Source organism: Silene latifolia, chromosome Y (assembly GCF_048544455.1).
Source record: "Silene latifolia isolate original U9 population chromosome Y, ASM4854445v1, whole genome shotgun sequence".
Taxonomy (NCBI): domain Eukaryota; kingdom Viridiplantae; phylum Streptophyta; class Magnoliopsida; order Caryophyllales; family Caryophyllaceae; genus Silene; species Silene latifolia.
The window spans coordinates 117729169-117751628 of NC_133538.1; the positions used below are offsets into that span (position 1 = coordinate 117729169).

At 37.7% G+C, this 22460-nt stretch overlaps 1 protein-coding gene across 1 annotated transcript; it reads right to left on the reverse strand.

The window, feature by feature from the left end:
* Positions 1–593: 593 nt before the first annotated feature.
* Positions 594–18213, reverse strand: LOC141628784 (uncharacterized). The gene is made up of 6 exons (XM_074441880.1): positions 18119–18213; positions 17607–17754; positions 3123–3384; positions 2639–2728; positions 1668–1816; positions 594–908 (listed from the first exon to the last, which is right to left on the reverse strand). Exons 1-5 carry the CDS (start codon positions 18211–18213, stop codon positions 1791–1793), a joined length of 621 nt encoding a protein of 206 aa, XP_074297981.1. The 3' UTR covers positions 594–908; positions 1668–1790.
* Positions 18214–22460: the final 4247 nt, after the last annotated feature.

Below are 22460 nucleotides of genomic sequence, written 5' to 3' on the forward strand. Positions count from 1 at the left end.
GGGACCGTTCCCTTCCACATTTCATCTGGAGTCTTGTCGACAGCTTTAGTCGGACTTCGGTTAAGTATAAGAGAAGCTGGCAAAAGAGCAAAACCCCATAATGAATCCACTACTACAATAACCATTAAGGAGAACGGTCAAGCACCGTTCTAAATGCGTCTTTCAACCGGCCTGTGGCCAAGCGTTCTCTTTGACATATGAGAACGGTTGGTAAATGGTCAACCTGTGCTCGTTGTTATTTCAAATAGCACGGTTGCTAATGGGAACCGCTCTCATTGATATTTTAAACAGCACGGGTGTAAAAGGGGACCGGGCTCTTTGTTAAGGCGTTCTCTTTGACAGATGTGTTTTGCGCCATTGTTGAACCTTTTTAAAGAGAACGGGGGATGATACAACCATCCTGTTTGTTAAGGCGTGCTCTTTGATATACCATTTGGCGCCATTGTTGTACATTTCAAATAGAACAGGTTTAACAATTAACCGTTTTATTTGAAAAGTGTTTTTTTTTATATTTCCTTTTTCATCGTAATTTCTACACGATTGAATCGTATATATAGCTCATATAAGAATTAAACCTGCATTAAAATTCAGAAACTCCAGCATATTTTACACAACAAATTTTATTAGAATTAACAAGGACAAATCCTTGAAAAAATATACATCGTTTAATGTTTGTAATAGCGCATAGGCTACAAACGTACTTTCATACTTGCAAAATATAAATAAAAATCCTTGAATCGTTATTACTTAGTAGCATGTAAGTGCAAAAATAATTGAACATCAAGAAATTGTAATCGGCTTCATCCACCATTATTTTTCGGCTTAAAATTGAGTGTGAATTCAGCCCAAATATTCCGCACCTCGTCGATTTGCTCAACCGTATATGTCTTTGGGGCGTTAAGCATGAACTATATATATAGGACATCCAAAAATTTAGTTAATACGCTATATATATGACGTGTAAAGTAAAGCAATTAATAAGATGGAGATTATAATAAGCAAAGCGATGAAAATAATTGAAATGAAGAAAAAAAATACATACATTTGGGGTAATATATATATGCACCAACAGACCAAAAGTTACACAAACTGATCAGGTGTGGAGCGATAAACCTAACGTTCAACATTTATAGTTTTCCCGACTGAAACAAGTCTTTCTTACACGAATCATTGATTATGCTAAAACAAGTCATATATATAGGGCAATGATGGATTTTCCCGACTGAAACAAGTCTTTCTTACACGAATCATTGATTATGCTAAATCCTATCCTGAGGTATACATTGATATTCTCATTTCTGGAATTGAGTTGTATAAAACGAATATAAAGGGTATCTTTAAATCATAGGGAGTAACTAAATGAAGAATACATACATACTTGGGTTGGTCTCAATATTTATAGTTTTATTTTCTATCAGGGTGAAGATGTGCCAGAAGGTGAACTTTATCTTGGCTTTTGGGTTTATTTTAGCTGGACTGATTTACCAGGTATGGATGGCAAGGAATCAGTGTCGGGTTGAGAATGCAGTTAGTTATCTGAGGTGTTGTACATGTACTTAGACAACTCAATCCATTCCTTTCTTACTCTCAAACGTTCAACAAACACAATAACGGCTGGCTTCTTACGGATAAAAATAGATAGAACATGGTCATTAATGAAAGCTTACCTCATAAAAATAGCAATGTGAGAGGCACCTATCTCGCCTTCGTCACACCAATGAATAAGCTCCTCGTAATAAATCGGAGAAGTGTAGTCATCAAGGTGTAATACATGATCATCAATAGAAACGTTAATTAGTGATCCGCTCGCCTTCATCTGCAGAAAAATGAAACTTGCATCAGTTTTTATAGCAGGACTCTCGTGAATATTTGATACCGGGTACATAATTATGATCGATAAATGGCAAGTATGATATACTATTTTTTCTCCTTTATTTACTCTTTAGCGGCTCTTAAACACATAGAACACACCAATATATGCGTATTTATAGCCATCGGGATGGAACTCGGAAGGCAATGATGCGTATTAAATAGGTGAAAAGGAGACCTAAAACTTTGTAAAATTTAAAACCAAGTAAATTTAAAAGAGTGGATCTCTTAGACCGTCTCATTGTAGTTATGCAAGAGACATGTCATCAATTACCCTAAAAACGAACCAAAAAGAAAAAAAAATATACCATATAACACTTGAAAATTTGGCCATAAATAAATAAACAATGAATCCCAAATTCATACTTCCAGGAACCTATCAATAAGTCCTACAGAGTACTATTATAGGAGTACTGACTATGGAAAACAACAAAAAGAAGAGATGACTTGACACTTTGACAGCCTATTACAATTCTGTGAAATATGGCAAAAACAATCCAATTGGAGGATTGAACCTGCGTCTATCCGCTGAACCACCAGACTCAAGCGACATAAATGTTACTTACTACTTGCTTACTTATATATTTTTTCTAACTCTGGCCCTAGTAAATAAGGCCCAATTCAACCCCTGATTATGATAAATATGCTCATTAAAAACTCAATGTATTAGCAGTCTACTTGGTCATCGATTCTTATCATTCGGTAGTTTACAGTCATCTAAAGATCAAGAATGATGGTAAAAAAAACAGAGTAAGAAAATGTGGTAAACCTTTCAATTTTGTTCCAGCGACAACTGATACCAATAGTTGATTCTCGGAAAAATGTGGTCTGATCTCTAGCAGCACATCCTTAACCTTAACTGCATCAAAAGGTGACCATAATCACCAGATTATGAACAATTTAAGCAACTATATGATAAAAAGCATTAAAATTTCAGACTAACACAAAAACGTTGGAGTAAGATATAGATATATCGAAACTAAGCATCACAATTTTTACAAGTTGCGGGAATATGTAACTTAACCCCAAAATCTCCCTCCTATAACAATTAGAACATGAACTCGAAGGTTTTAACCAAATAATAATACTGAGGTCAGCTGTAAGACAAAAGAAAGTAAGTGAAGAGAAGCATAGGCACTAAAGATGTAGCACTTGTTCCCGAAGCACTAAACCACATGTTAAACAATATTGAATAGGAAGGACGTCTACCATCTTTAATTTGATTCTATTAATAATAAAGTCAAAGATCATACACATTATCCCATTACACAAAGTCAAAGATGCTCCAGCAGAATGCCGCATTACTGTTCCTCCCGGGCTAGTTGGTCTGGTTTGTGCCTGTTTTCTATTCCTCAGGCCACTAGATTGCATAGGTTCAACATCATTGCTCTTTCCGAATGGCACATGTTGAGCAGAGTCATCTCCAAGGAAGACTTTTAAGCCTGCCTCTGCACCCAATTTGGATGCCAAAACAGTAGCAGCTATTGCCTTGGCAACAGGACTTGTGTCATATCGCTGCATCAAAGACAAGTGACCATTTTAAACCAACAAGAAATAGGCAGGCTACAAAATTTGTTAGGCTCCAAAATCTTCAATTATGTATATGTAATGCAATGTATCCTATCATCTCATATTAGCAGGTGTATTCCATTATGAACAACTTATGATGCAAAATAGATTAGCAAACATCCTAAACTGATCAGAAGCAAGTATTAAATGGTAAAATTCCCTGACAGTTAAGAAAGAGCATCACAATTAGCCTGATACACAATAAATTAATGTGAAAGCACATGTAGTACTTTCTGTTTCAATACTACAGAATTACGTATCCAAAGTCAATGAAACTTGTGAGTGTAATTTTCATGCACTGAGAGAAACAAGGGAGAGGCAAGGGCCCTATTGATGCCTATTCAATTGGGATGACAATGGTCAGGTTCACCTCCACCGCAATGTTTTAGTATTATAAACTAATACGGAGTAGTTTTTATTCTGTAACATATTTACGGTCAAAGATAGAAAAATTTGACCTCGAACATAGAAACCAAATCAAACCATGTTTGAGAAACTGAACCAATCACACAGTAAGTTCAAGTATTTGATTAGTTCTACAATAATCCAAGTAAAATTTACAAGATTAAGAGATAGATTTAAGCCTAATACATGAATAACATAATCCAACAACCTAACTTGAATTGAATAAAAGACCCCCAATTTCATGAACCCTAATTATCAAATGCTGCCAATTTAATCATAATACTTGAAATAGAAGCAAAGAAACAACAATAATTACATCCTAAAACAATTTAATATAGTCTATTTAGAATAAAATGAGATTTCAAAAGTGACTCATAAACCCTAACAAAATTAATTGGAATTATAGAAAAGGGGGATTATACCTATTATATAGAGAATGAGGAAAGAAAAGCCGCCCTGGGATGAGGCTGTGCAAGGGCGGAATGTAGGAGCCGCGGGAGGGTTGGTAAGCGTATATGGAGGTTACTTGTGGAGGTTGAGTGTGCACACTGTGCACGGTACGCAGGGATGCTTGTGGTGATGGCGGCGGTGGTGGTTTGCCACAAGAGCAAAGCAACCGGTGGGCGGCATTATTACTGGCCGTCGTGGTTGGATCGAGTGTTGAGAGGTTATCAAGTGAGAGAATGGAGCACAGATCTGAGTTTCTATGTTTTAACTTCCCAAAATGACCATTGTTAATTGAGGAAACGCTTCATTTAACAGCAGTCAAACAATTATTAGCATCGGATTCAATTCTATAACCGATGTCACTTATTTTCAACATAATTAAAAAAAATTGACCTCGGTTCTAAGTTTATAACCGATGGCAATAATGTGAAATTGGCATCGGTTGTAAACTTAGAACCGATGCCAATTACTCAAAATTCACTATTGGCATCGGTTCCTTAGTTACAACCGATGCCAATAACACTTTAAGTTACATTCGGCATCGGTCGTTATTAGAACCGATGCCAGTGTGCCGATGCCAATCGCTATAATTCTACTAGTGATATCACTCCCTATTATATACTCCTCACAGCTCATTTCAACGAAAAGTTGTTGCTCCCTACATATATATTATCCCTATTCCCTTATAACATGTAGCCACCAATTTCAAGCGTTTCGTTATCAAGGAGCGGAACAACCCCTCTTATCCCCTTGTTCCGCCACAGCCCTCAAGCAATGATAGTCGCTGCTGTGATTCGGTCTGTTTCAGGTTAATTAAGAATTTCGCACTAATTTGGAAGCACATTAGTTAAATACCTATACGAAACATTCATTAAATATGAACAGGATATTGAGGTGCAAATATGGGCGAAACAAATCACTGCTACATCAACAAAAATCATCTGAATTCGCATAATAGACAAATCTAACCCTAAATAATCAAAACATTAATACGCACTGCACATAAGCTAAAATTAATCCAGTAAACAAGTTCACCCTAAGGAAATTAACCTTCAAACCTAATCTAATCAAATTATCTAAACCTAACCCTAGAGAATCAATATCTTTCATAACTCTAATTTAATTAGTCAAAATAACAATTCATTATGTAATTCATTGAAAGATTGAGAGCTTTGTAATTATAGTTATACCTGTGTTTAGAGACGCGGGATGAAAAAGAGTTGAGATGCGGGATGGGTAAGAGTTGAGAGAGAAAAGAGATAGGGAGAGAAACAGTTGATGGTAGCAGGTCGTCAGCGTTGGGAGTGCAGATCGAAGCGTCGTCGCTGTTGGGGTAGCAGGTCGCCGACGTTGAGAGTGAAGTCCGATATTGGGGTAGTAGCAAGTCGCCTGTGTTGTTGGGAGATTATGTGAAATGGATGATTGTGAATGAACAAGTTAATAGATACAGCCATATCTTTAGGGAGAACGGCCAACGATAGGGACCGTACTCTTTGTTTTATCAAGGAGAACGGTTCTGGATATATAATCGGTCTCTTTTATATTTTAAGACGGTTGGTCAAACCTAACCGTCCTCTTTGTTAATGTAAGAGAACGGTTTGAATAAACAACCGTTCAATATTGGAATCCTATATGCCCGCCAAACTGAAAATAACAAAGAGACCGGTTCCGTTATCAACCGTTCTTGAAGGAGCGTTCTCTTTGCCTTAAATTGTAGTAGTGATCAGGCACTACTGTGTGACTCAATCATCATAGATCGAACCATATCAAGTAAGGTTCGATTTCTCCGTTCGGACACACCATTTAATTGAGGTGTTCCAGGTGGAGTTAACTATAGAATGATTCCACAGTCTTTAAGGTGTTGATCAAACTCATTTGAAAGATATTCGCCACCCCGATCTGAATGGAGTGCTTTAACCTTTCTACCCAGTTGGTTCTCAACCCTGTTCTGGTATTCCTTGAATTTCTCAAAGGACTCACTTTTATGCTTCATTAAGTAGACATATCCGTATCTACTCAAATCGTCCGTGAAAGTGATAATATATCTATAGCCATCTCTAGCGGTAATTGACATAGGTCCACAAACATCAGTATGTATGAGTCCTAATAGGTCACTAGCGCGCACTCCAACACCTTTGAAGGAAATTCGAGTCATTTTGCCAATGAGACATGATTTACACGTGCCATATGTAGAAAAATCGAATGCGGGAATAGTCCTATTATCGACGAGTTTCTTTACGCGTTTCTCATTTATGTGTCCCATTTGACAATGCCATAGATAGGTTTGATCTTTGTCACCAACCTTTAATTTCTTATTATTCATGTGTAATACTTCCGTGGTTTGATCTAAGATTTAAATTCCATTCATGGAAACTGCTTTGCCATAAATCATTTCATTGAAAGAGAAAATACAGCTATTATCCTTTATTGAAAATGCAAAATCGTCTTTAGCAAGTACGAAAACAGAAATAATATTCTTAGACAAACTGGGTACATAGTAACAGTTATTTAAAAATAACTCAAAACCACTAGGGAGTTGGATTACATATGTTCCCTTCGAGACAGCAGCAACTCGTGCTCCATTCCCGGCTCGCAGGTCCACATCACCTTTTTCGAGAGGTATGATGTTCTTTAGGCCCTGCAAATGATTACACAGATGAGAATCATAACCAGTATCAAGTATCCAAGTTCCAAAACTTGCATGGTTAATCTCTATCATATGAATATAAGATGACATACCAACAAGAACGACGCGGCCTGCTTTGATGTCCTCACGGTAGACGGGACAGTTCCTCCTCCAATGTCCAGTCTTGTGACAATGGTGGCACTCAATGTCACCGCCCTTGCTCTTTGCCTTGCCCTGTGAGCCACTTGTCTCACCGGGCCCACTCTTACCGTTTCCTGGCTTTTTAAACTTTGGCTTACCTACAGCTAGGTCGCCATGAGCCTTGCCCTTACCTTTACCCTTGTTGGAAATCGTGAGAACATCCTGCTTCATGCTCCCACTCAATTTCATATCCTTCTTGGTCTGTACGAGAAGGGAGTGTAGCTCATGAGGACTCTTTTTCAAGTCATTCATGTAGTAATTCGCCCTGAAAAGGGCAAAACCATCATGAAGAGAATGAAGCATTCGGTCAATGACAATGCTCTCACAAATTTTGCAATCAAGTGCCTCCAGCTTCTCGACATTCTCAATCATGTGAAGAATGTGTGGGCTAACCGGTTGGCCCTTCTAAAGTTTCGCATCAAAGAAGCGACAGGTATGCTCATATGTAACGATTCTCGGTGCTTTTGAGAACTCGTTAGTGAGCGTGGTAAAAATCTTGTTCGCACCTTGGGCAATGAAGCGTCTCTGCAACTTGGTTTCCATTGCAAAGATGAGTACGTTCTTTATCGCACCCGCTTCCATAACGAAGTCACTATAAGCGAGTGACTCGTTGACTCCTGCATTGGGGCCTGGGTTTACCGGTATTGGCTCGCTTAAGTACCCGAGCTAACCGTCGCAATGGCGACATTCCGTAGTCTTTGCCTCCCGATCCGCAAAGTTGGACCCTTCGTTTTTCAGGCGTGTGAACTGATTCATTTGGTCCATGAATATTTTCAGCCAAGACTCGCGTCCAAGTGTGGCACTAGGCATTTGGATTGCATTATTTCCAGACATTTTGTTGTAACAGTATTATCAAAATAAACGTGTTCTACACTCCGAGAACAAGAATAAAAATAATAAGCATGTGCATCGTTTATATTTTTAAGTCTAATGAACTACTGTCATAACGCGAAGATTCAAAACATTTATACAATTGACCTCCCTCAAGAATTATATAAATGATCCCAAGACTCAATTCTCTGTAAATTGATAAGCTAACCTTTTAGCTAATTCTACCGTTAGAATTCTTGGTCGATAAATTTATGTAAATTCTATCTTTAGTTCATCATAATCACGAGAAACTCTTCGGACTATGATGTTGAGGTAAACTAAGTCAATACAAACTACTTACCCAATGTAGAAGGGGTCCTATTATGCCTACCGACGAAGAAGAGATTCATAGTTGTTTGCCCTTATAAAGACTAGTCTCAATTTCCGTTTTAGAGGAAGATCCCATCAACTTTATTTTAATTCATTTTAAGTGAACTAATATCTAGCATGCGAGAATGAATAAACTAAGGTGATGGCTTAAAAATATGTGACATCTGTATGTCCATGAAAACTAACATACAATCTATATGAGTCAATTTTCATGCATTTTAGTAGTAGGTGGTTTGGTTTTAGGCGGAAAAATGATGCATAACTATCATGTGAATGAAAAGCAATAGGAATAAAAAACGTAAAAACAATAAAAGGTCCTAGTGTGGCCTATCCTATCAAAATGAACATTAAATACAAATTCGGAATCCATCCTTGGACCCGAGAAGCTTGTCTCGATGTTCCATCTTGATCCATGTAGCGGGAGTGAGCTCCAATCTCCATCTTTAGTCTTCTTTGTAAATTACAATATATAAATTTACATAATAAACCTATTTATTACATTCTAATTTCAAAACCCAAAACTAAAGGAAAAATAAAGGAGATTCGAGATCTCATAATTACATAAAAATTATATTTCCTTCATTACGAAAACATAATTAACTATGGTCACACTAAGTATTACAAATTACAACCGATTGCAAAATACGTAAATAAATTCATTCAACAATTCATTCAACAAAAGACAAGCATCAACTAAAAAAAATTAAACATGCAAGACATAATTCTTTAATTATGTTGATTAATATTTATCCAAACCACCTATTTAAATGATCAAATTAAGTGACAATTCCTCAATTAATCACATTAATTTTAATCTTAATTCATATTAAACTTGTAATATGAATTTAATCCATCAATATTTTAAACTCCTTTAAAATAATTAGGTACCTTTTAAATATGAACCGCTTCATAATAATTAATCATACATTAAAATGTATAATTATAATCATTGGCCAAAAACAACAAAGAGAAAAAATAACAGAAAATTTTTTTCATAAAATGCTCTCGACATAACCAAAGAAAAAAAACAAAAACAAGCCTTTTTTTTTTTCGGCAAAACAGCAAAACAAAAAAAAAAAACAGCCCGTTTTATTTTCCTTTTATACTCGGTTTTTCTGTAAAAACCGAAACAAACATTTTTTTTTTTTTTTTTTTTTTATAATCTACCCTCTGTGAACAGTAACCGTAACAGGAAAAAAATTTTCACGGCTCAAAATTAAAATAAGAACCCTAATGCCTCTTTTTTTTTCTCTTTTGCGGCAAAAATGCCCTAAAACAAAAATCGATGAAGAAAATCGTTTATAGTTGCTATTTAGAACATGATTAGCATATGAATTAATAAAACATCGTTAATCGTATATGCCAAAAACTATATAGCAAAACAAATTTTTATATCATCGACATTACGATTCCATTTATAATTTAACTTAATCTTCATTAAATCAAAAAACTACCAATTTATCATATGTTAATTTTAACTGATTAAACAACAATATGAAAAATCGAAATGGAAATAATCATCAAAACAAAGAACAAAAAAAAAAAAAAAAAACAGAAAACAGGCGGCTAAAAAAATAACTCGCGACAAATTTTTTTTTCAGCCTAGACCCTTTTTTTTTCTTTTCGAAATTCCTACAAATCGTTTACATCCAATTTTATGAAAATCATCAAAATTAAAATTCGTGGCCTTGGCTCTGATACCACTTGTGGGATTTATCTGTATGCATCCCTTTAAATTTAAGGATTATAACGAATAATAAAGTGATGATTACGAGTCATAAAACTAAATTGCATAAACAAAAGCATAAAGGATTAAGAAATAACCTTCGGTCCTAGCAAAAACGGCCTAAGAACAATATCAAAGTTGATATTCGCCTATCAGTTGCACCCAAGACGATAAGAGATATGCCCTTAACTTGTTGCTAGAATCGATCCCTCAAATTTTCTGTAAAATTAATTAGGGTTTATGTTTTTTTGTGTTTTTTTTATGAGAGGCAAGAATGGGAAAAGAATTAGGTTAGAAAAATTCCCCTTCCTTCACCCTTTAACCGTGTAAAACATTAGTGAATAGGGTAGATTTTTCTACTTAATTCTCGGCCCATAATACCGAAATAATAAGGAGTATAATTTCCTTATTTTCGGTTATTCCAAAAATGTATAAAATGTGTTAAATATAAATTGTCATCTAGTGAGGATCGATCCCATAACCTCTTGGTTTGAGTACCCTTACTATTACCACTATGACACATTCATCTTGTTGATTAAATACAACCGATTACATTTAAGTACGAATTAACATATTAATTCATCCAAGCTAACATTATATACATGAATTAAATATAACTTATTATATTCAATTTTACGAATTGACAGTTAATTCGTCTCAACTAATATTATTTAATCTTCAATAAATAATTGTCTCATCAACACATTGACTAACTGTTTATTCATATAAGGTATCAATGTGATTACATTTTCATAACCACATCTCTCAAACACATCCTATAGGTGTGACCTGTAAGGACCAGTTGATCACCGCCATTTGTATGATAATAACGTCAAACTTTCTAGCAAGCCAACCGTTATTAGGTAATCGTTAATCAACTGATTAAAATACGAAGTATACCCTTGTGAACCTGTAAGAGATTTACAAATGTTATCACACTAATTTGTGGTGGACACAAGCTCCAACAGCGATGCAATTATTAGTTGTCTGATTTTAGTCCTTAAAGTAACAAATTAGTGGGGGTTTGTTTTGAGTGATCTATAGCTAAAGGCAACAAAGCTAAGACAAATAAACGAGCTAATAAAAGAATTAAATGAAATCAAACATTAAAAGGGGTACTAAGATGATCGGTTCACTATAGTTTCGGCGGCAGTACACTAGGTAGGTCTAAAACAATCACGTGAGACGGGAAAATAAGAAGTCCTCTCGGTCCATTCTTAACAGGTAGTATCTTTCGATCTCGCTACGGGTCCCTAATATCACTAATGCTAACTTTCGTCCTGAAAAGTGATTTAAAAGTCCAAATTAACTTATCTCTCGATCTTATTAATTTAGTCTTCTTAATTAGGCAGTCTATTTACCTCCCCTATCTTTCGATCTTTATTGGGTCGGTCAATTCCTAGGCATTCAACTAGTCGCGTGCACTCGATTTGTCAAATATAACAATTAAATTAATTAAAACGAAGTAAAATTCACGGAGCCGGTCGATCGACCAGGTAGGCCGGTCGATCGACCATGGCGCGGTCTAGGTCTTCCTAATTCTAATGCCGCCTAACCTACAGATCCCCTACATCCTAGCACAGGGTATTTAGCTACTCATACTAGAAATAATGACAGCAATAAAATCAACAATTAAAGCATTCGAATTCATACTTAAATTAATTAAATGAACAATTAACATAAAACGATAATTGGCTTTGGGAATTCTAACCTAACAATTCTATACTACGAACGAATTAAAGCAGCGTGTATTAAATGAAGGAACAGAAAATACCGTAGGGAGAATTGAAGAGGAAAGATCGCAAAAAGTAAACTTTATTGACGGAAAATAATCTAAACTAATGACTATCGAATTGTATGTTAAGAACTTGATAATAAAACTGGATGATAAAAACTAAAACCTAAAGCTACGTTATATAAGAATACAACGTGATTCTTATTTCCTCAAACCTAATTACAATGGGCTTCTAACTTCTCGTTCTATTTATTCACGTCAGAATTAACGGTTTGGTCGATCGACCATGGCTTTTTAAACTTTGGCTTATCTACAGCTAGGTCGCCATGAGCCTTGCCCTTACCTTTATCTCCATATGCTTAGCTGCATCTTCATTTACAGCTCCCCCAAATTGGTTTCTCTCAACCAAGTTAATGTAAGCCAGTTTTGGTTCGAATTTCCTATCTGTCCCAGCTGGCAATGCGAATCCCTTGTAGAGATTCTCAGCTTTCGGCTCGGAGTGACTGGCTATACTAGCTTCTTGAGCCATATATGGAGATGTGACGGTCTCAGCTGATGAAGTAGAAATAGGAGATGAAGGTGGATCCTCCTCGAATAACTCGTTCTCGTAGTAATTGGACAGAGCACTCAGCTCTTCCTCTGTCGGCAATACTCTAGATGATCGTCTCAACTCACGCAAAGTCTTCTCAATCTCAGGATTGAACGATAGTAATTCACCACCCTGTGACCTGCGCATAAGAGGAAACTACAAGTAGTATATGAGAATAGGTTAAGGAACATATGTCCCTTAAACTGAGAAAAGGCTAAAATAAAAACAACTAAAAATTTAAACAATTGCCTCCCCGGCAACGGCGCCAAAATTTGATACCGTCGTAGAGTACCAAAGATAAATTTATATATCCAAACTACTACTATAGCTAGTGGCAGTCAGGGTCGAACCACAGAGAGGCGATGCAATTATTAGTTGTCTGATTTTAGTCTTAAAGTAACAAATGAGTGGGGGTTTGTTTTGAGTGATCTATAGCTAAAGGCAACAAAGCTAAGACAAATAAATGAGCTAATAAAAGAAGTAAATGAAATCAAATATTAAAAGGGGTACTCAGATGATCGGTTTACTATAGTTTCGGCGGCAGTACACTAGGTAGGTCTAAAACAATCACGAGAGACGGGAAAATAAGAAGTCCTCTCGGTCCATTCTTAACAGGTAGTATCTTTCGATCTCGCTACGGGTCCCTAATATCACTAATGCTAACTTTCCTCCTGAAAAGTGATTTAAAAGTCCAAATTAACTTATCTCTCGATCTTATTAATTTAGCCGTCTTAATTAGGCAGTCTATTTCCCTCCCCTATCTTTCGATCTTTATTGGGTCGGTCAATTCCTAGGCATTCAACTAGTCGCGTGCACTCGATTCGTCATATATAGCAATTAAATTAATTAAAACGAAGTAAAACTCACGAAGCCGGTCGATCGACCATGGCGCGGTCTAGGTCTTCCTAATTCTAATGCCACATAACCTACAAATTCTCTACATTCTAGCATAGGGTATTTAGCTACTCATACTAGAAATAATGACAGTAATAAAATCAACAATTAAAGCATTCGAATTCATACTTAAATTAATTAAATGAACAATTAACATAAAACGATAATTGGCTTTGGGAATTCTAACCTAACAATTCTATACTACGAATGAATTAAAGCAGCGAGTATTAAACGAAGGAACAGAAAATACCGTAGGGAGAATTGAAGAGGAAAGATCAAAACCGAATGCAAAAAGTTAACTTTATTGACGGAAAATAATCTAAACTAATGACTATCGAATTGTATGTTAAGAACTTGATAATAAAACTGGATGATAAAAACTAAAACCTAAAGCTACGTTATATAAGAATACAACGTAATTCTTATTTCCTCAAACCTAATTACAATGGGCTTCTAACTTCTCGTTCTATTTATTCACGTCAGAATTAACGGTTTGTTTGATCGACCATGCAGCTCAGTTGATCGACCAACCTACGCTGTACAGGAGCTACTGGAAGTCGTGCTCTGGTCGATCGACCAGAGGCATCGGTCGATCGACCACTGTAGCTGGTAGTCCGCTTCTAAATTCTTCATAAAGTTGTCTTTCAGGCCTCGAAATCCGCACCAAGTTTGTTTCTTGAGTAAATACTTTATGTCAAATGCAATGCTAGGTACATAGGGCCGGATTTGGCCCGATATCTACTCATTTCCGCAATAATCTGCAATATTACATGAAAATACGAAAGTAGACTAAAGTAGGGAAAATGGTAGCTTAAACTACATAAATGAGCTCTGAAATGCGTGTAAAAGAGGGTGTAAAACAACATATTTAGGACACGCATCATCTGCATAACTCTTTTGTCGATCCTGGGCTGCTTTCATTCTTTGCCTAATCAGCTTAACCTGTTCAACCATCTCATGTACCATCTGTGGTCCCAAAACAGCTGCCTCAGCACTATCATCCCAACATATCGGACTCCTACATCTCCTCCCATATAAAGCCTCAAATGGTGCCATGCCAATACTAGTGTGGTAGTTGTTATTGTAAGAAAACTCAATCAAATCCAACCTCTGTTCCCATCTACCACCAAAATCCATAACACAAGCTCGTAACATGTCCTCTAAAGTCTTGATGGTCCTCTCTGTCTGGCCGTCTGTCGCAGGATGAAAAGCAGTACTCATCTTTAAGGTAGTTGCCATCATCTCCTGCAACTCTTTCCAAAACCTTGATATGAACCTCGCATCTCTATCAGACACTATATACTTAGCCACCCCATGCAAACGAACCACGTGCTTCCTATAAGCCAAAGCCAGCTACATCTTGGTCCAATTATCTTTCATCGGCACAAATTGAGCTGATTTCGTCAGTCGGTCTACTATAACCCATATCATGTTATTACCCTGCTGACTTTTCGGCAAACCAACTATAAAATCCATAGAAATGGACTCCCACTTCCACTCAGGTACCTCAAGAGACTGAATCTTACCTTGTGGTCGTCGTTGCTCCCCTTTCACTCTCTCACATGTCAAACAACGAGCCACTAACTCAGCTGTTTCTTTCTTCATCCCAGGCCACCAAAAAGTCTTTTTCAAATCTTTATATAGCTTGTCACCGCCTGGATATATCGAGTATGGTGTGCAATGAGCCTCTGTCATGATTACCTTTTTCAACTCCTCATCATTAGGAACACACCATCTCCCATCAAATCTCACACTACCATCCGTATGAATAGAGAATCTAGACACCGTCCCTTTCTCTACTCCAGCTCTCCACTCCTCAATCTTGGGATCCAAAGCCTGTTTTATGTGAATCTCATCATAAAGGTCTGGCTCCACTGTCAAATCACCTATAGCATCCCCTCTCTGGATCATATGTATCCCCATCTTCCCCACCTTATCTCTCAGACTCATCAAGGACATATCTGTGCATAAAGAATGCACACTCTTCCTACTCAAGGCATCTGCAACCACATTAGCTTTCCCCTCATGGTAGATGATATCCATGTCATAATCACCAATCAGCTCCATCCACCTACTCTATCTCATGTTCAGCTTCTTTTCAGTGAAGATTTACTTGAGACTCTTGTGATCTGAAAACACCTTAAAGGTCGCCCCATAAAGATAGTGCCTCCAAATCTTGAGAGCAAACACAACTGCACCCCAACTCCAGATCATGTGTAGGGTAGTTCTCCTCATAAGGCTTCAATTGCCTAGAAGCATAGCCAATTACTTTCCCATTCTGCATCAAGACACAGCCCAACCCATTCTTTGAGGCATCTATATACACCTCAAAGTTCTCACTTCCCTCAGGCAATGCTAAGATTGGAGCTGTGGTCAAACGCTCTTTTAATGTTTGGAACGCCGTCTCACAACTTTCATCCCAACGAAACTTGTTCTCTTTCCTCATCAAACCTGTCATAGGTCTAGCTATCTTGGAGAAATCTTTCACGAACCGTAGATAGAACCCTGCTAAACCCAAGAAACTCCTGATCTCTACCACATTCTTTGGTGCTTCCCACTTGGTAACTGCTTCAATATTCGCAGGATCCACAGCTACCCCTTTCTTTGAAATCACATGCCCCAGAAAGGCAACCTCCTCTAGCCAGAACTCACACTTAGACAACTTTGCATACAGCTGATGTTCTCGCAAAGTCTGCAACACTATCCTCAAATGCTCCTTGTGTTCCTCCTTAGTCTTAGAAAAGACTAAGATATCATCTATAAAGACCACCACAAACCGATCCAAGAACTGACTGAAGACCCGATTCATCAAATCCATGAACACTGCAGGTGCATTAGACAATCCAAACGGCATCACCACATACTCATAATGACCATACCTTGAGGTAAAAGCTGTCTTTGGTATGTCCTCCTCTCTAATCTTCACCTAATGGTAACCCGACCTCAAATTAATATTAGAAAAGACTGCTTCACCGCTCAACTGATCAAACAAATCATTTATCCTCGACAATGGATACTTGTTCTTTACCGTCACTCTGTTCGACTCCCTATAATCGATGCACTAACTCAAGCTCCCATCTTTCTTCTTCACAAACAAAATCGGTGCTCCCCCTGGTGATACACTAGGTCTAATATATTCCTTTTCAATCAGATCATCCAGCCGCTTCCTTAGCTCCTTTAACTCTTTAGGACCCATAAGGTAAGGTGCCTTAGAAATTGGCCCCGTCCCCGGTTTCAGTTCAACGCTGAAATCTATCTCCCTCTTCGGTGGCAACCCCAAAATCTCCTCTGGAAAAACATCCGAAAACTCTCCCACCACTGGTATCTACTCAACTGACGAACTCTCAACTCTATGATCTCTCACATGGCATAAGATCAACGGGCACCCCTTCCTCAGGTAGGACTTCAAGGTCACTGCTGCAATCAACTTGACTTTGGGTTTGACAACAAACCCTCGATAAAACACACTAATCCCCTTAGGACCTCTCAAAGAAACCCTCTTTTGATGACAATCTATCTTAGCCTTGTACCTTCCCAACCAATCCATACCCACGATTATCTCAAAACCCTCCAAAGGAAATTCTAACAAGTCTACAGGTAAATCAACTTGCCCAACTATCATAGACACACTTCTATACAACCGCCCAAAAGATACAGACTCACCCGAAGGAATAAAAAATTCCTCCCTTACAGACTCATACTCACTCAAACCCAACCGTTTAACATGACTTGATGATACAAACGACTGTGACGCTTCCGAATCAAACAAAACAAAAGTAAAAACTCCATTAACAAGAAAGGTACCAGTGATAAGATGAGCATCATCCTCAATTGCTTCCTTCTCCATTATAAATAGCTTGCCACTGGTCTTCTGCCCACTTCCCTGAACATTACTAGCTGAGGTAGCCGGCTTAGCAGCCGACCCCTGGTTGGTGTTGTTGTTTTTCGCCGCCTGTCTCTGGTATTAATTACCGCTATTGCGGTTAGCCCCACCGTGGTTACTCTAACCTCCCCTGTTGTTCCATGACCCAGCCGGCCTGTTACTAGCATAGCTCCGTGTAGGACCCTGAGAGAAACTCCCCTGTGACGGTCTCTGGAAACCCCCACTCACAGTACTGGTGCACTCATGCCTCTTGTGGCCTATGCCGCCACAGTTAAAACAAGTCATACCCCAGCTGCTACTACCACTCCCACGACCGCGCCCATAAGAAGCCCCAGCACTAAACCCCGAACCCGATGAATATGCCCTTGCCTGGTTATGGCCACTTTTCTTGTAACTCGACTGGCCACCTCCCTCACTCTCAGCCTTCCTCTTCTTAGAGCCTCTCTCCCTAGTCATCTAAACCAGTCTCTCAGCCCTTCGAGCACGCTCATAGACCTCTTTCAAATCAGTAAGAGCCCCTACCGGTAACTTCTCCATAATTTTGGGGGTCAACTCCTTCTCAAACATCAATGCCAAGTTCTCTTGGCTCAACCCCATATCTTCAGCATACCTAGACTTCTCGTTTAACTTATAGTAGTATATAATCAGCAACGGTCATCTCAGACGTCATCTTAAAATCATCAAACTCTTCCCTCAGCTTAGTACGCACATGTTCGGGCACAAACTCACGCCTCATAGCCTTCTTGAACTCATCCCACGGTATCGCAGGTAGCCCTTGTTTCATATACAACTCCCGAGCACTCACCTTAACCTTATCCCACCACTCACTGGCCGCTTCCCTCAAGTAGAACGCAGCTTGTTCCACTTTCAACTCCTCCGGGCAATGGACTAACTCGAGAATGCTCTCCATCTCTCTATGCCAATTATCCAGCAGAATTGGCGCCCCTGTCCCCTTATACTCTTTCGGATTAAACCTCGATATGTGAATGCTGATCTTGGAATGATCATCATCTTTATCCTTTCCCACACTTTTCAAAGCATCTGTGAGAGCATCTTGGTGCTCCAACATCTTTACTATGTCATCAACGGTCATACTCTCAGCTCTAGCATACAATGCGGTTCTCTTTGGCGGCATCTTGTAACTATATAAGAGAAAGGTAGACATAAACACACAGATCACACATCTCAAACACGGATACGACCTGTATAAAACCCACTCGATCGAGCCCCTCAACCCACTCGATCGAGTTGAGGTCACTCGATCGAGTTGCCCCCCTACTCGATCGAGTGCCTCGACTCCAAATTCTGACCAGAAAGCTGCTAAAAACATACTAGGTCAAGTTGCTTACCCACTCGATCGAGCTGACCCTACTCGATCGAGTGCCACCACCTACTCGATCGAGCGCCCAAAAACTTGCTTCAGCCCAGAAAACGTAAAACTACCTACTCGATCAAGTCAGACCCACTCGATCGAGCCTCCACTAGTAGAAAAAACCCCTATTACGACGCGGTTTTCGTGGCGGTTCTAATAGGAACGACGTGAAAAGTCCAATAAATTGGCGGGAACGAAATTTTGATGAATGTAGGGGGTCTATTGTGGCGGTTTAAGTAAGAACCGACCTGATAAGAGAAGCTTTTTATGGCGGTTCCAAATAATAAACGCCACTATAGATCAATTGTGGCGGTTCTATTAACAACCGACGTTATGAATGACGTTAAAAGTTAATATAAAGTGACAATTTTTTGGGCTAGAAAACCGCCATTATATGTTTTTGTGTCGGTTTTTAACTATAACCGACTTAATAGCAAAATAAAAAAAAACTAAAAAATACATTAGAATTCTGTGATTGAGTTTCCTGGATATTTACCTATACTTATTTACTTCGTCATCTGATCTCCACTCATCACCATCGTTCTCCACCTCTCATAGCCACGACGCTCACCCGACTCCTTCGATAGCCTCACCGTTCCCCTTCGTTACTGCCAACGCTTTCCCATGGCACTCAATGCTCTCCCTCGATCCAGCGCCTTTAGGTACAACATCCGATTTAGGGTTTTGTTTTTTTGTAAATAATTGGGATAAAATTGGGATAACGGGCGGGTTTCTTTCTTTTTCATCCCTTTTTTTCACTTTCTTTGTTGATTTATTTACTGATTTAATTTATTATTTTCTTAATTAGTGTTATCGGTTCTTAATTATTTGATTGTGTGATAAAATTGTTGAATTATTGGAAAAGTGAAACCCTAATTTTTATATATTTTGGGTTTTTATTTAGGGTTTGTGATAAATTTAGAGTGATAAATTCAAGATTTGTGACCCAGCATAAAGGTGATAAACTAAAACCAAGTCATGGAAAACAAGGAGACTAGTATGTCATGGTACATTAGTTAGCCTGCTCAGGTGTTGGTTTCAGTCTCTTTTATGTTTATTGCCATTTCTTGGTCAGCTTTCATTGTTTTTCTATTTTGAGACTGAGTGAAAGTAGGAGCTAGCTAACTAATTTGCAAAATGGTTTAATAGAATATGCTTTGCTTTGCATATAGCTCAACAGATGTTTAGTTTTGCCTTGAAAGGAGCTGGTTCATGTTTTTGGTCTAGAGGGTCATTAGTATTATCACAGTGCGAAGCTGCTGTGACTTAGCGGGTATTCGCTAGAATGTTAATTAGGTTTGTAGCCTTCCTCCTGTTAGCAATGTACGTGGTCAGTTAAGATTGTGTATTATATTTTCTCACTTTCCACATCATTGGTCTTTTCTAAGTCCTATTGGTCTTTATCTTGTGCTTTCTTCTCGTTTATTTATGCTATTGAATCGAATTTCACAAGTTATTATAGTTGTAACTTTTGTTTGTCACCCTAAAAAAGAAAACGATAACTCTCATTATTGCAAATTTGTTTAGAAATCTCCAACAGAGCTGTGTTGTTGAAGTAAAAAAAAATAGTCATTTTGTTAATAGTCTTTATAAGTTCTGAAATGCAGACTTGGTCGACATGTTTCATAAGATACCTAGACAGAGTAATAGTTTGTTTTGTGTAATATTTTAAATAAAATATGCAGCTTGGACCATTATGTTGCTAAATTTGTTATTGTAGCTATTTAGTTGTTTTTCTTGCTTTATACATCTTGTTAGTTGTTGGCGAAAATATGGGAACCTAAAGGCAAATGCTGATGCCGTTCGGATTTCAAACACCTTTCAGAGTTTTTGTCATTGATGCAGGTTCCTAAAGATTCACTAATCTTAATACTCAATGATTTCCTTTATATTGACAGGTGATAAGCACTCATCTATCAAAGTGTGCCATTTTTGACATTTCCTTCATATTGACAGGATATGATCTTGACATTTCATTCATATTGAAAGGTGGTATAAATTGAATTAGCTTAGAATGTTGCTTCTTTTGCAGTGCTTCAAAGAGCTAATTGGGTCAGGGAAATTGTTACTAGTGACACCGAGACTGGGTGGTTTGAGAAATGGGCAGAACGAGCTTGTACCCGTCTAACCAACCCTCGCCCACAACCCGTGTATATTCATTACCTATCCCTGCATAGATGTCTCATATTTTCGAATAAATTATTGACATATGCGTATTCTGTTAATTAAGATTAAAGTCAAAATTTTTTATACATATATGTCGTTGTACAAGTTGGATTACCTGCAAATGCTTCTTTAGATAAGCATCTTAGATAAGCAAATATCCGAAATGACTTGATTAATCAAGCTAGCTTGAATACAATTTGGAGCGTGGAGCATATATAGATTGCTTGGCATTGTCCACATGGAGTTCAGGTCCTAGCTATGATCAATGTGTAAATTAAATTAATGTTGATACATACTTGCAGCATATATGTACATGCTTTAGCACCTTTTTTTCTTCTTTTTGTGGCATTTATTTGACATTATCACTCTGGTTTGGCTATAATACTGCAAAACCTTGTTCTTAATCTTGCAGGCCAATTGGTCGGATAGATTACAGTTAGGAGACGTCATTTTTCGGAGTTCGCAAGGTAAGTCCAATTTCCGTATGTCAAAAAGTGGTCATCGTTTTATCATATAGTTATCATCATTGAAAAAACCCGATGTTTTCACTGTTATAAAGCCAGTTAGAAGTGAATTTCAATGGAGTTTGCTAAAGTTCATACCAACATGAGGTCTCTCCTTCACAGGTTATGTCCGTCCTTGTTAGGTTGTTTGTAGTTTCTTGTCTTCGTGGGTATGTAGTATGAAGACGCAAGAATAGTTTACTTAGCTAGAAATTTTTTAATCATTTCAGTGATAACAAAATGAAAACACAGCCACTTTCGTTAGGATGGAAATATTATGATGAAATGATGGCTTATTCATTTCCTTTGATAATACACAACTGTAAGAGACATGTTTGCTACCTCATATAGTCATATTAGACACTCTTGATTGAGAAAATTGATAGTCGACAGCTCTGAGCAATACTGTTTTTAATCCGAGGTTATTTACTCTGAAACCTTGTGACGTGAGCTTCAACCATGAAAAGATTCGCATTCCCTAGTGTATAAAATTCATTTATAACTGCTACTCATTTAAATGATTCGCCTCCCCTAGTGTATAAAATTCACTTATAAGATGTGTCACTTTAACTTCAATCGATATTTGCATCTTTTTAAATTTTTTTATATACCATCCGTTCAAAGGGTTCACTTATTTTGCCACAGCCTGTACATAAATGGATGGTCCGGCATATCTATTTTCCATGCTTACGAAATGGAATATCAAAGGTTCAACACTACTTCCCAAATTGTTTTATCTTCTTGATCATTATGGCTTAGATTCTTGTCTTTTCAAGTTCTATTTAATTTGCTCTCAATAATCTCCGAGAGATAATGATACGGGATATATGTAAACAAGCTATCTTCATATCAATTCATCATTAAAAAAACTGTTTGACCGTTGACTAACTTTATATAGTCAGCACTCTGTAAGGATATTGTGCAAGTGCTACAAAATAGTTCATAACCACATGTTTTTTTTCCACGGAGGAGTTGTGCTTTTTGCCGTACATTTTACCTTTCTTATATCAACCATATTTCATGAGGTATGTTTTAATTTCAACCTTGATACTTATGCAATGTAAAAACCACTTTGATGTCTAAACATTGTGATATGAGCCCTTTCATGTTATAGAGGCCTTCACGTGCTTTAAATAGGTTGACACAAGCAACTAGTTTTATTTTTAAATAGGATTTTACCTTTAGTCGAGTTAGGCTTAATTGCGGTCGCCGGCTTATTTTCGCTAATAACTTTCATATCTCCTTAAAACATTCAATCAAACCAAGGAGTGTTCT